The sequence below is a fragment of the Carassius auratus genome, unplaced genomic scaffold (assembly GCF_003368295.1).
Source record: "Carassius auratus strain Wakin unplaced genomic scaffold, ASM336829v1 scaf_tig00214103, whole genome shotgun sequence".
NCBI classification, from domain to species: Eukaryota; Metazoa; Chordata; class Actinopteri; order Cypriniformes; family Cyprinidae; genus Carassius; species Carassius auratus.
In genome coordinates this window covers 96,505-109,554 of record NW_020527519.1, presented here as the reverse complement: position 1 = coordinate 109,554, position 13,050 = coordinate 96,505, and the positions used below count along the sequence as shown (strand labels likewise).

General features: G+C 37.7%; 1 protein-coding gene across 3 annotated transcripts in view; it reads left to right on the top strand.

Moving 5' to 3' along the window:
* The window catches only part of LOC113091165 (probable voltage-dependent R-type calcium channel subunit alpha-1E), a 42,762-nt gene extending 37,584 nt beyond the window's left edge, over positions 1–5,178 (top strand). For all 3 annotated transcript variants that reach the window (XM_026256610.1, XM_026256609.1, XM_026256608.1), the window contains 4 exons: positions 321–449; positions 1,237–1,378; positions 1,692–1,867; positions 2,618–5,178. In XM_026256610.1, coding sequence (XP_026112395.1) covers positions 321–449; positions 1,237–1,378; positions 1,692–1,867; positions 2,618–3,109 — 939 coding nt within the window. In that variant the 3' untranslated portion in view covers positions 3,110–5,178. The remainder of the gene's footprint in view (positions 1–320; positions 450–1,236; positions 1,379–1,691; positions 1,868–2,617) is intronic.
* Positions 5,179–13,050: the final 7,872 nt, after the last annotated feature.

Here is a 13,050-nt window from a genome sequence, read left to right as displayed (position 1 = left end):
TACTGACGCATACAGAAGTATAAATAAAATTTGTCTACAAACGCACAACTCTTTCATTTTTATCTCATGTAGAATATCGGTTTCTCCTTTGGTGTTTTTGTGAAACGTAAAGCAACAGTAGGTCACTATACATTGTTGTATGTTAATCTTAAAACTGGAGTGTGTACGCTTGAAAAAACAAATGCTGCAGTGATTGCAAATATAGTTATCGTTATAGCTATTGTTATCGCTCTTGGTGTGAGTGGGACTTTAGAGCTGCTTAGTGTTGTGGACTGAATGTCTTTCCCTCCTCCCCGTTTTTTCTCCTTCTAACTGCGTAGGTGCCAGAGCACAAAGAATTTAGCAGTGCGCAGTGCCCCACTAGCATGCAGGCTGATCCTCTGCAAGTGCCGGGGAGAGGCGTCTCTATCCGAGCCTCTTCCATGCCTCGCCTGGCGATAGAGCCACAGGTACTACCTGTGTTCGCATAGCCTAGCCATGACTAGCAACTATGTCTAAATCTGCTCTGTGGTTAGCGTTAGCTTTGCAGTTGATTCCAAAGAGAGAAAGGAAGCGGTGACTAGAAAGGTGTAGTTTGTGATTTGGTGGGAATGTAATGTGTAACCCTGCTGGAAATTCAAACTAAAACCATCTGATTTGGTTTGGTAACATGTTTATATAGCAAAACCTCTGAGAATATTAATATGAAATCATAGTGTTTAAAATATGAATTCTGAATATATATTATATATTTGACTTAGTTTTGATCTTTTATATAAATATAATATATATTATTAGTGTATAAAATCATTTTTAATATTGTAAATGATTTAATTGGGCTAAAATGTTTTAAATGGTGATTAAATGGTGTGCCCAATGTTAACCTGTTTAAAACTGGTGGACCACCTTGTTAAATTTAGTAGGGACCAGCAGTCTACCAGAAACATACCATCTTAACCAGCTTGACCTACCAGTTTTTTTTCCAGCAGGGAATGTAAGGAGGTGGTGATTGTCTTTGTTAGAGCTCAGTTCAGAAACTTTTTTATGTAGAAACTCATTTCATTTACATTGTTTAGTGTAATGTCACTATGTCCGGTTTTAAAGAGACAATGTGTAAACCTTACAGCATAACATGAATTTGTTTCATTTCTGTCTCCGTTTGTGTGTTCTGTTTGTTGATGCATGTGTGCTCTTGGGATTTGTGTGTGTGTTTTGTTTGTTCTCTGTGTGTTTTTGTATTTTGTGCATGTGCTGCAGGTGTCTTCAGAGAGCAAACTGATGAAGCGCTCCTTCTCCACGATCGGTGATCAGTGTGTGAATGGTGACTGGCAGGAAGAGTTCTCGCTAGAGAGGGTGAGCCCAGACCGTCTGGAAAGACCCAGGCAAAGAAGCTTCAGAGGTCAGTTTGCAGTAGGGACGTCAACAGCACTGGTACTTTGGTACAGAGTCAATAATAAACCTTATTCAATCCTGGTCTTGGGGGTCTCTCCCTTATTTAAGGCACCTGATTCAAATCAGCTCATCAGTTGAAAGTTCAATAAATTGAGTGTATCAGATAAGAGGGACATACAAAATGTGCAAACTGCTGGGTCCCCAGGACCAGGATTGATATCGGACATGTGCTTTATGAAGATGCCCAGGCTATGGCCACATTTATGTTTATTTTTGTGTCTGCACTTAATGTGCCTATGCTTGTGCTTGTGCATGTGCAGCTGTCAGGTCAAACCTGCGGGAGCCAGTGGACAAAGAGAGAGGACGGTCTAAAGAGCGAAGACACCTGCTGTCTCCAGATGTGTCTCGTTGCAACTCAGAGGAAAGGAGTCAATCCCAGGAGAGACGCCACTCTCGATCGCCCAGTGAGGGCAGGAAGCACGCGACCCTCAGACAGGTGAGGAGACGAACACATGTGCACACCCTCTGACCTGGCAGAATACTTACTGTTTGCTGGAAAGGAAATGCTAAGGGTTTCTAATCTGAACAAACGGGTATTGTCATAAAATCATGGTGCTAATTTTAAGTTATTGGATTTAAATGGTCAAAATATCCCACTGATTTACAGTATCATTTAAAAGTTTAGGGATGGAAATGAATAATTGTATTCAACAAGGATTAATTAAATTGTTCAAAAGTGACAGTAAAAATATGTTACAATTTTACAGAAGATTTATATTTCAAATAAATGCATAACTTTTGAAGTTTCTATTTTTAAAAGAATCCTGAAAAGCATCATGATTTCCACAAAAAAATATTAAGCAGCACAACTTATTTTCTATTTGTTCCTTGAGCACCATATCAGCTAAATAAAATGATTTTGGATGGGTCATGTGACACTGAAGACTAGAGAAATGGCTGCTGAAAATTCAGCTTCGTCATGAAAGAAATAAATCACATTTTAAAATAAGTTATTTTAAATTGTAATCATATTTTATTGTTAATTGTGATCAAATAAATGTAGTCTTGGTGAGCATAAAAAACTTCTGTCCACAACTTTACAAAATCTTAGAGACACCAAACTTTTGAACAGTAATGTACATAATTACGCCTTTATTTCTTCCCTCCATCATCTCATTACTTTCTCTCTATCTCTCTCACTTTATTTACCCATAAGCATTTACCCCATCTCTTCTTATCCCTATAGGGAAATAGTTCAGGCAGCCCAGTTCCCTCCACTTCTGATTCAGGGACGCCTCGAGGGCGCCGTCAACTCCCACAGACACCTTCTCGGCCTCGGCCCCACATCTCCTACTCTCCATTAGTGTGCCGCGCTAATCCCACACAGGGGGAGGTACAATCACTGGCCCAGCCCACAGAAGAAGGGGAGGAACCAACCGGGACTGGGCCAGGAACTGCCATGGCCCACTCCACCCCTCACCGCTACATCTCGGAGCCATACCTGCCCCTGCAGGAGGACGTTAACAGTCCGGACTCAAGTAGTGTACAGGAGACTCTCACGTTTGAGACTGCCATAGCAACCAGCCTGGGACGCTCAAACACCATCAGCTCCGCTCCACAACTACGTCACACCTGGCAGGTGCCTAACGGACATTTCCGTAAACGACTAGCGCAAGCCACGTCGGGGTCGTCAGGCTGCGAGCTTCTCAGTGACACTGATGAGGATGACCGGTGTTAGATTGATGTTCGGATTGATGCCTCTGAACATTGTGCCTGGATTTAAGGAAAAAAATATGCCTGTGTGTGTTTATTTGTGTGTCTGTGAATGTGGAGTCTGATCAGAGATGTGTAATCATCTCAGAAGAACCATACTAAAGAACTTATTGTGGTGAAAGGACAGCAGCAAACATGTTGAAATGATCAAGCATGAGTACACTGAGGTTGAAGATCAGGTTTTTGCCCTTACACTTTCTCTGAACCCACCCATAGATGAAGTGCTGGCTTTTTCAGATCCATCCAAATGCATCATCAGGATTTGGGTCTTGCCTGAATACACTCAGGTTTCCAAACCTGCCTCAACATATTGAGATGTCCCATCAGCAGAAAATCTGTATACTGCCAATAAGGACAGCATGTTCAGACACAGCGTTTACATGGACCTTTCCTGGCACGGTATGCAGCATTGTACATGTGGATGCCACTTGTTTATGATTTTCAGAGGCTGATGGGCAAATGACAGATGCGTTAGGGGGGCTTTGACATCCTGATTGTTCTGCTACCTGTGTCGGAGGTTTATTAAGGAGGTACACACAACCATACACTCCAATACACACACTCAGAATGTGAGCAGTGATGTTCAGTCTGTCTATGACGAGAGGTAAATACCCCTTTAACTACATATCGTAATAATGACTGACATTCCGTGAAGGTAACAGGGATGTGAAGGGCCTGATAAATAGTGCATGACATTAATGCAAGTGGATCCAGGTGACTTCCTGGGCTTTAACAGTGGAGTCTATATGGAGGACTGTATTGTATGTAAATAATATAAATCCAGTATATGTACTGAGAAGTTTCCAAGCCATGTTTTCTGTAAAGAATCTAAATTGTCTAATTTAAGATGTTATCTTTTGTGACACAATGACCAATCCCTGTCCTTTCTATTTGTAATGCAGTCTATTTGAAGTGGTTCACATATACCATGTTATGTTTGACTTATCTCATTCTTTTCTAGCTGATTATTCTTGGCCCTGTCTGAAGTTTCTCTTGGGGTGAATCTCACAAAGACTGACAGGGTCATTATTTCACCGCAAAGCCAAGAGGAACAATAAACTATTATATTTTGTGGAAAGAAAATTAAGCATCCAATATGCAAGCAGCCATTATGAATTTTTGCATTGCTACGTAGAATTGTTTGCCTGTGCAGTAAATACAATACAAAAGTAAAATGGGTTGCGAACATTATATCAAAATGCAAAAAAAAAAAAAAAATCTGGATACATTGCAATCCTGAGAATTTGGGGGAAATAATGTCCTTAAAATAATGTCACAATGCAAATAATCTTAATGGTACACAAATAGGGATTCTTGCTGCCTATGCAAATTATAATTTCAAAGCAACAACAAAAATGGTAAGATATGACCTGTACATGTTTTACTGTGATTCACCCCTCTAGCTCTATTAAAATAATGGGAAAGCAATTACAGTGAGTGTTCGTTGCCTTCGGGTTCATTTGTAATGTTTATTGTGAATTTCCATTTATAGTTTGGCATAGAAACTGAATGATTCTTGTAGTTTAATTGAAGAGAAGCATCACCTCCTTACGTGCTAGGCCTAGCAGAAAAGCTGCTCTTGCGAATGCATTAGCAAAGTTCAAAATGTAAATTTAGCCTGAATATGGTGAATGGGACTGAAAAGTAGCTGTAGGAAAAGGGTGTAACATATAATATTAGTCTTTTGAGTATCGTAACAGAAATATGGAACCAGTTTTATTGATCACCCAACATGACTCAGACTGGTCTCCTCTCTCAGTTCCACACAAACGACACAAAAAATCAAACAAAACTAAGATAATTAAATAACATTTTTGAATTTATAAAGATCTTTGGTTAGTTTCTGTATATTCCAGCATATTATTATAAGCATTTTAAAATCAGTTGCCCCTCAAGAGAATTTCTGTATCATGTGTTGTGTTGTAATTTGTTTTCTTGACATGTTCCTGAATGTGCATTGAGAGTATTTGGTACTTGTTCTTCATGGCCTGCTGGGGGTCGTTGCCTTGTAAATTATATGAAATTAAAAAAAGATTCCCATTGCAGCAGTCTCTGCTTCCTAAATCTTTTGGTAATGTTCTGTGTGATTTGTTTTACAGTTTATACTTGATGCAATGCCATGTGTGAGCGAGTTGTTAGAGTGGATTCTCTGATCTAGCATACTGTTTTCAGTCAGCTCTGAGGGTGTTGAAGACTATTTCTTGTCTCCTATATGGCTCTATTGGCAGTATTGTGGTTATTTATAAACTCTTATTTCAAACTGTGAGATTCTCTATAGCGCTTCAGAAGCGTGTTGTTGACGAAGATTTACTGCTGCTGTCTATATTTGGCCTGTCCCACTTTCCTGAAAGCCCAACCATCTGTTTTTCTATAAAAAAAAAAGTGAAAATGCCCACGAATGTGCTAAGCATTTAGCAGTAGACTGTAAGGTTCATTTTGGAAGCATTTCAAGAGATGTGTAGGCAGTTAAATTAATGGATGGATGGATGGATGGATGAGTAGACATATAGGTATAGATAGATAGATCCAGAAAAACAAACACATTATTTAAAGGTTAGAAATTTATTTGTCAAGTCAAGTCTGCTTTATTGTCAATTCTTCCACATGTACAGTACATACATACAGAAAATCTAAATTGCGTTACTCTCAGACCCCCGGTGCATACAGATTACATTAACAGTAGAGCCTAAAAATCTAGATCAAATATAAAATGTTGATACAACTATACAATAAGGGAATGTAAAAAAGACATATAATAAAATGTAAAAATAAAGTTAAATAAAGCAGCGCAAGGCACATGGCAGATAGAGTGCAAATCAATGAAGTGAACAACAGTGCAGATAAAAGATTTTTGGAGCAAGAAAAAGCTTATTTAGTCTGATTAAAGTGACAAAGGGCTCAAGAGCAGTTATTTTATTTGACTGATGAGGTTGTGGAATGAAGTCAGTTCCATGCTGAATGAGATAGTGAGCAGACCAATGCTGTGGGGGGGGACCTGGGGATGTGGGATCTGGGAGGGGGGGGGGGGGGGTTTCAAAGTCAAAGTTCAGTGGTGCCTGGGGCAGAAGAGGGGAGAAAAGGAGTTCAGCTCCCTGACAGTCTTCAGTCTGCTGGCCCTTATTTTGATGTCAATCCAGGGTTGTTTTTTTTTTTAAGAGGTAGCAAGTGTTGACAAAGTCATTTAGACAAAGGTAAAAAAAAATGTTCAACCTTAATTTGGGGTCTAAAATGAGCCTGAACAGCGCATAATTGTTAATTTTATTGTTATTGTTGTTATTATTAACGTTTTTGTAATTTTGACATTTACACTATCCCTTCTTAAAATATTTGTAACTCCTAAAAGCATGTACGTTGTGGTGAATGTTCATAGATTTGCCAACCTGACATTTTCTCAAGACCTTTCAATATGACATGAAAAGTGCTGGCCTACTGCAATAGAACATAAAAACAGCTTTGAGTCTAAACTGTTACTGACTTTACTGACCCCCTGCTCGTGGACGAAGAAAGACTCAGATGAAAATATTGCACCAGGGTTTGAGAAGAGTCTATATAGACATACCACACTGACAGTCGAAGCGTTCTTTCTTTCATGCTCATGGATGAGTGACACCAAGAACGCTATATAGAGCTGAACCTGTTCCAGGTGCTGCCAATCTGGCTCTTACATCAGGTCAGCATATGTGAGGGAGCTGAGGCGAGACGGACCATCTGCCGTTGGTCTAAACGAATACATCGGTCAGTCAAACTTTTGTTTGTATACAGGAGCTGTCACATTTTAAAATGGGACAACATCATTGTCAACATGCTTCTTTATATCAAAATAAAAACCTTAAGATACTGGCAATGGAAGCAGGCTGGTTTAATGCTTCACAGTCTCTTTGTGTCATCAGTCTACTCTTTGTATGATATATATTATATATATATTATATACAAGTAATACATTTTAGCCATCTCTTTGATTGCCAATTAAAACTGTATTTGTTTGGAATTGATATTAAAGTTAGACTTTTCCCCTCCAACATTTTCTTTTGCTGAATGTACTTGTCAGGTCTATGGTAAACCTAACATCAGTCTGTGAGCTGAAGTTAGGTGGGGAAAACATCACTCACTGTGTAGTGTGAATACAACAGCAGAACTTCAAGATTCATCTCAGATCTAAAATGGTCATTTTTCACTAAAATGTACTCATGCAGACTGATGAAGTGCCTCTGCTATATTTAGTGAAAGGTAGTGTGTTATTTGTACTAATCAATTGCTCACAGGGGCATTATTTATGTTTTTCTGTATGAATGTGCTTGTGTTTATGTGCATTGGGATATCTGTGGGTGTGTGAGCCCATTCGAGAGAGAGAGAGAGAGAGAGAGAGAGAGTATTTGTGTTCCAGGTTTTCTGATGAGGTTTATCTATGCAGAGGGGTTTGAGCAGTGCAGGTGCAGATCACTTTCATCACCACCTGGATCTGCTGATATGTATGAGACACAAAGACACACACATACTGTATACACACACACTCACCACCAAAATAAAGTACACCCTCGTTTTAGCTCATTGTTCATTATCATCCCAGAAAAGAATCCTGTATTCCTTAATTAATACCAGTAATTCATATGCACCATTGTTATGTGCATATATGTAAAGGGCAGGTAATTATGGTCTTAATTTCATTTCATATTATTATTAATTTTATACGAAATGCTGTATCCCATAATAAAAAAATAACATGTACCATTCTTCTGGGCATGCACATGGAAAGAGTATTTTCCTTTTCTTTTTCGTATTATCTTTTTTTTTTTTTTTTTTTTTTTTTTTTTTTACAACCCACTTAAAATCACATTTGCATTAGTGTTCATTAAAAGGATATCTCCACTGAAAAGCCCTCTCAGTGTTGAGTTAATTTGATGTGACACTTGCACCAGCTATATTAACTAGAATGTGTAATGATATTAACTGAAATTCAGGTCACTGTTTAAACACTCCACTTATCCAACATTTCTGCAGAGGTATAAAAATAGCTTTTAAAACCTCATAATTGTGTTTGCATTTTCAGTGGTGTGGCGTTTGAACTGGACCTCACTGAATGACTGTCTTCTAATAGACCCCTGTACCTCTGGGAGGAGCTGCGTAGCATTGCCTCACACCCTTTACCGTAAGTTAGACACTCCTCTAAACACCTTGTCACATTCCTCACTGGAGCCGTATGTGAACAGAACACACACACACACACACACATGTGCTTAGGAAAATAGAGCTATATTGATGATGAGAGAGCTTTCTAGACCAATGCTTGGTGTGAATATGACTCACGGCCCACAGTAGAGTTTAAATATTTGGTTGTCAGATCTAACAAAACCAACTTAGTAAGTTACTAAGATCAGTATGATCACTAGTTAACAGTATATCCTAATAAAGGACCTAACATCTAATGCTCACCATTGTGGGATTTAATTTATTATTCATTTGCTGTGAAGTACACTTTAACGTAGTGCATCCGAACCAGATTTAGACATCAAGTGGCAACCTAACTTTGTCCCTATGGTGCTTCCATACTTTTGGTTCCTGTGGGAAGTGTCCAAATGGCCCTGATGAAAAAGGGCCATAGTGAGGGTCTCTAGAATTTCCTCTGGGATCTACATTGCTTATGAACTAAGCTGTGTTATAAAGAGAGTGTGTATGGCACAGCCCATCTCTGGCGTTTCTCCAGGTGCCGTTCTGTTTTAGTGGCCTTCGGAGTTCAAAGACTGATATTCCCTTACCTCCTTCTGAAGCGTTCACAGATCGGCTGCCTCTCTGAAGCCATGCAGGACTCCGAAACTCTGCTCAAACTTCTCTGCTGTGTAGTAAGTGTCTCATTTTATTTTTATACACAACAAATGCATCAAAGTAAATTTATTAAGTATTTTTTTGTTTGCAGACCTTTGTTTTTATAGTTTGTATCACTAATTGCTTTATTCTGAGCGTGATTCCTGTATTTAACCAGTTCAAATGAAGCTCTCTGTACTTCTGTCTCAGCAAGCACTGGTGAACAAATCTCCATCTGTGTTTGGATGAGGTTTGAGCTCGGTGTGCATTCTGAGTGATTGATTGCCCCAGGCCAGACCTGAGGCCCTTTGTCATAAACATGATGAGGACAGGAAGAGGCTTTCAGGAACCAGAGCTTAAAACCTAAAATCCATGAGAATGTCACACGCCTGCTTGTCTTCCTTTTTAAAATCTGAATTCAGTTTATGTAGTTATACACAAAAACAGTTTAATTGAAAACGTCAGTGATAGGTCTAAACCTAGGGTACATTTAAAAAATGATTTATTCATAGACCACTTCAAAACTTTGGGGTCTGGAAGATTTATTTATTTGATTTACTTACTTATTTAAATACATGTTTAATGTTACAAAAAATATATATTTAAATAAATACTATTTTTCTGATGCTACTTATAGAAAATTATTAGACTGTAATAATATATCATATATTATTCTTTTTTAATAAATAAAAAAAAATTGCTGTTCAGTTAAGCAAGAGGCTTCTTAAAAAAAAAAAAAAAAAAAAAAATATATATATATATATATATATATATATATATATATATATATATATATATATAGTATATTTTTATATATTTTATATATAGTTTTTTTTCTTTTTTTTAAATGTTCGACAGTTGTGAATATATATCTCAGTAACCCAACATTTTACAGTGCCAAATAAATGGCAATATCATATTCTTTGGTATATAAGTCAACACAACAAGACCACCACATAATTTTTTACTGTTTAAATCGGGGTTATTGGCAACTTACACTGCCATTCAAAAGATTGGGTTCAGTAAGATCAGCAAAAGTTCAGAAATATAATAAATACATCAGAAATATAATCAAATAACCTTTTTAAATGTTATGTTTGTTAATGGATATCATCATGATGTATCCTAAGAATAAAGCAACCATGTAGTTGCATGCACTGCAGTCTTTATAGTTTGTGAGGACCCTGATGTTTCTTGCGTAACTGTTGCCCCTGACAGCCGCCGTTGCCATAATCACAGCCCAAGTTCAATGTCGGCTTGAGCGCTGGCACAAACAGCCAATTCTCTTTGCAATGCAAACTAGCCAGTCCCTGCAACACCGCAGGCTGGATGAAATGAAAGTGAAGTTCAGAGCGCTCTGGAGCCCATGTGAGAAAAGCAAACACAGGCTGTTAAACAGTCAAAGGATTGCCTTCAGCTCAGCAGCCGCTTGAGAGAAACCTTCTAACACTGGCTTTATTAAGGCTTTACTTATGTTATTATGATGCTGAGATCGCTTCAACAGACAATTCCCATATTGCATGTCCCTTTTAAACCTATAAACAATAAATCCCCCTCCTCTGGACCTCAGAATCAATGCTAGCAGCTAATTAAACTTAATAAAATGCCATGAAATAATTCAAACATCATATCAGTATAGGAAAACAGTGGATGTTTGCAGTCTGTCACAAGCTGACAAGATGTTAAGGAGGATGGGAAAATAATACATTATTTTCACATCTGGTCTTTCATAACAATGCCGTGACACATTGTCATGGCAACTGTGGATGTGTCTCACGTACAGTATTTGTTGCTGATAAATCAATGAAAGGTCAGTGACAAATAATGTCTTTAATACTTTATTTTTGGGCTTTATTTTATTTGGAGCTGTTGTTTGTTTTACATGATTTATACAGTTTATTGGCTAGTTTATTTTAGGAACAGTTGGTTTGTAATAATCAGCATCTCTGTTTGAAGTACTATAGAGTATTGATGGTTGACCTCAGCCACTAATAAAAGCTCCTTTATTTCCAATAGTTGCTATTGATTTGGTTGTATATACAGTCAGGTGTAAATACCAGGGAGGTGCATTATTATATGCTCAACAAACACATTTCCCTCTGTATGGATCTTGGGAATTTGTTGTTTTCTAGATGTCTATTATTTGCTTTCATTAGTCGAAAGTCATTATCTGTAGACTAGAGATAGTTTTCATCCTTTACAGGGTATCATGCAGCAAATGATCTTTGTAGTGAGTGACCTGACTGGAGAGGACCTCGGCTGTCCTGATCTCAAATCCCACTGTGTCCAGGAGTCACAGGTAAAAATTCAGCTACACTTCATTTTTGGGAATAATGCCAAACGTGTTTATGCAACCACTACAACTGACCCAGTCTATGAGAATGAGTCACATCAAATCACAACAACTACATCTTGATGAATGAAATCCAAATAGCAGGTACAATTTTGTCTAATTTACGGTTTAAAACTTTTTTTTTTTGTAAGATACACTACTGTGCAAAATTTGGGGGTGGTAGGTTTTTAATGTTTATGAAAGAAGCCTCCTTCAAAAATGCCAGATTTGGGACTAACACAGATGTTGGGTTAAATTTTTCAATTAAATGTTTAAGTTTTTAACTCAAAAGTTGGGTTAGTCCATATTTGACCCAAGGTTGGGTTGAACCAACCCAACATTTTTTTAGAGTGCAGCCTCACCAAGGATGCAGTAATGTACTGTAACATATTACTGCAATTTTTTTTTACATATTTTATAATGCAATTTATTCTTTGTGCTCCTGTTTTTTTGTGAAAACCGTGATGCATTTCAGGATTCTGTGATGAATAGAAAGTTCAAAAGAACAGCATTTATTTGAAATACAAATATTTTATAACATTATAAATGTCTTTACTGTCATCCTTTCTAAACAAAAGCACACTTGTTTTATTATTTTTTAACTTACAGACCACAAAATAAAAAAACAGACTTCTATTAAAATGGATTATTTAAAAAAATGCTTGTAAGACATTAAATGTGCTTCAATTATAGGAATGCTTCTTGTGATTGTCTATAGCTTTTGTTCTATAAAAACTTTCCTTATTTAGTGGTATGATTTTTTTTGGATGTCATGATCAGATAATTGTCATGAAATATACTTGATCTGCAAATCTTTGGATTAAAGAAGATATTAATGGCACATGAATTTATCACTGCTCTATGACTGCTTCATGTTTGGTTGGAAATGTGGCTGTGGACTGTGTTTTTCCATTATGGAGATCTAGAGAGCCATGAATCAGTCAGCGTCAGTGTACTAACTTTACGAGCGGATAAAACTCAGTTTACTTTGCTCACAAAAGTGTCACTCAAGAGACTCTCTGTGTCTGATCACTGCTGTCTGGAAATCTCTTAGATATAAATGAGAGCACATTAAACACGGCTTGATTTTAGAGTTTATGTACATCATCTATATTGTGAACCATTCTATAATGCTATGTATCTGTTCAATCTTATTTCAAGGACGTGGACGAGTCTGTTGCGATGGTGGATCTAGAAGATAAAAATAAAAAAGTGAAGACTGACACAGAAAGAAACATTCGTCCGTGCCAACATATGATGTCATTTCCTTTGTCACCTGTTGATTTAAGCGGGCCAGATTCACAGACACTAGCAAATGGATCTTTGGAAAGACTATCCAAATTAGAGATGGCAACATCGAGGTGCCTTTCTGATTCTACATATGAAATTAAATCTGAATGGACTGAAGCCTCTAGTTTTGACCAAGAGAAGGCAGGTGGAGGTGGGACATACAAGAAGAAAACTTTAATTTCATCTTTCGCCATCCAGCCCACTGACACAACTCAATCATTTATTTTTCCGAAGAACACAAGCATGCTTGAGCCCGAACCTCAGACCGTAAGCATAAGAAATATCGATTCTACAGCAGGTAGATCCGTTTCACAATCTAAAGAGTCTTTCAAGATGAGCACTGACGTCAAATTAGAGGTCAAAGGTCAAACTAATAAGGAGCCCCTGCAGATATTACAGTCATCTGTCATAAATCTGAAGAACAGAACAGAGCTTGCCATTTCAGTCAACTCAAACCCAGTGGAAATGTCTAGACCAGCAAAAAA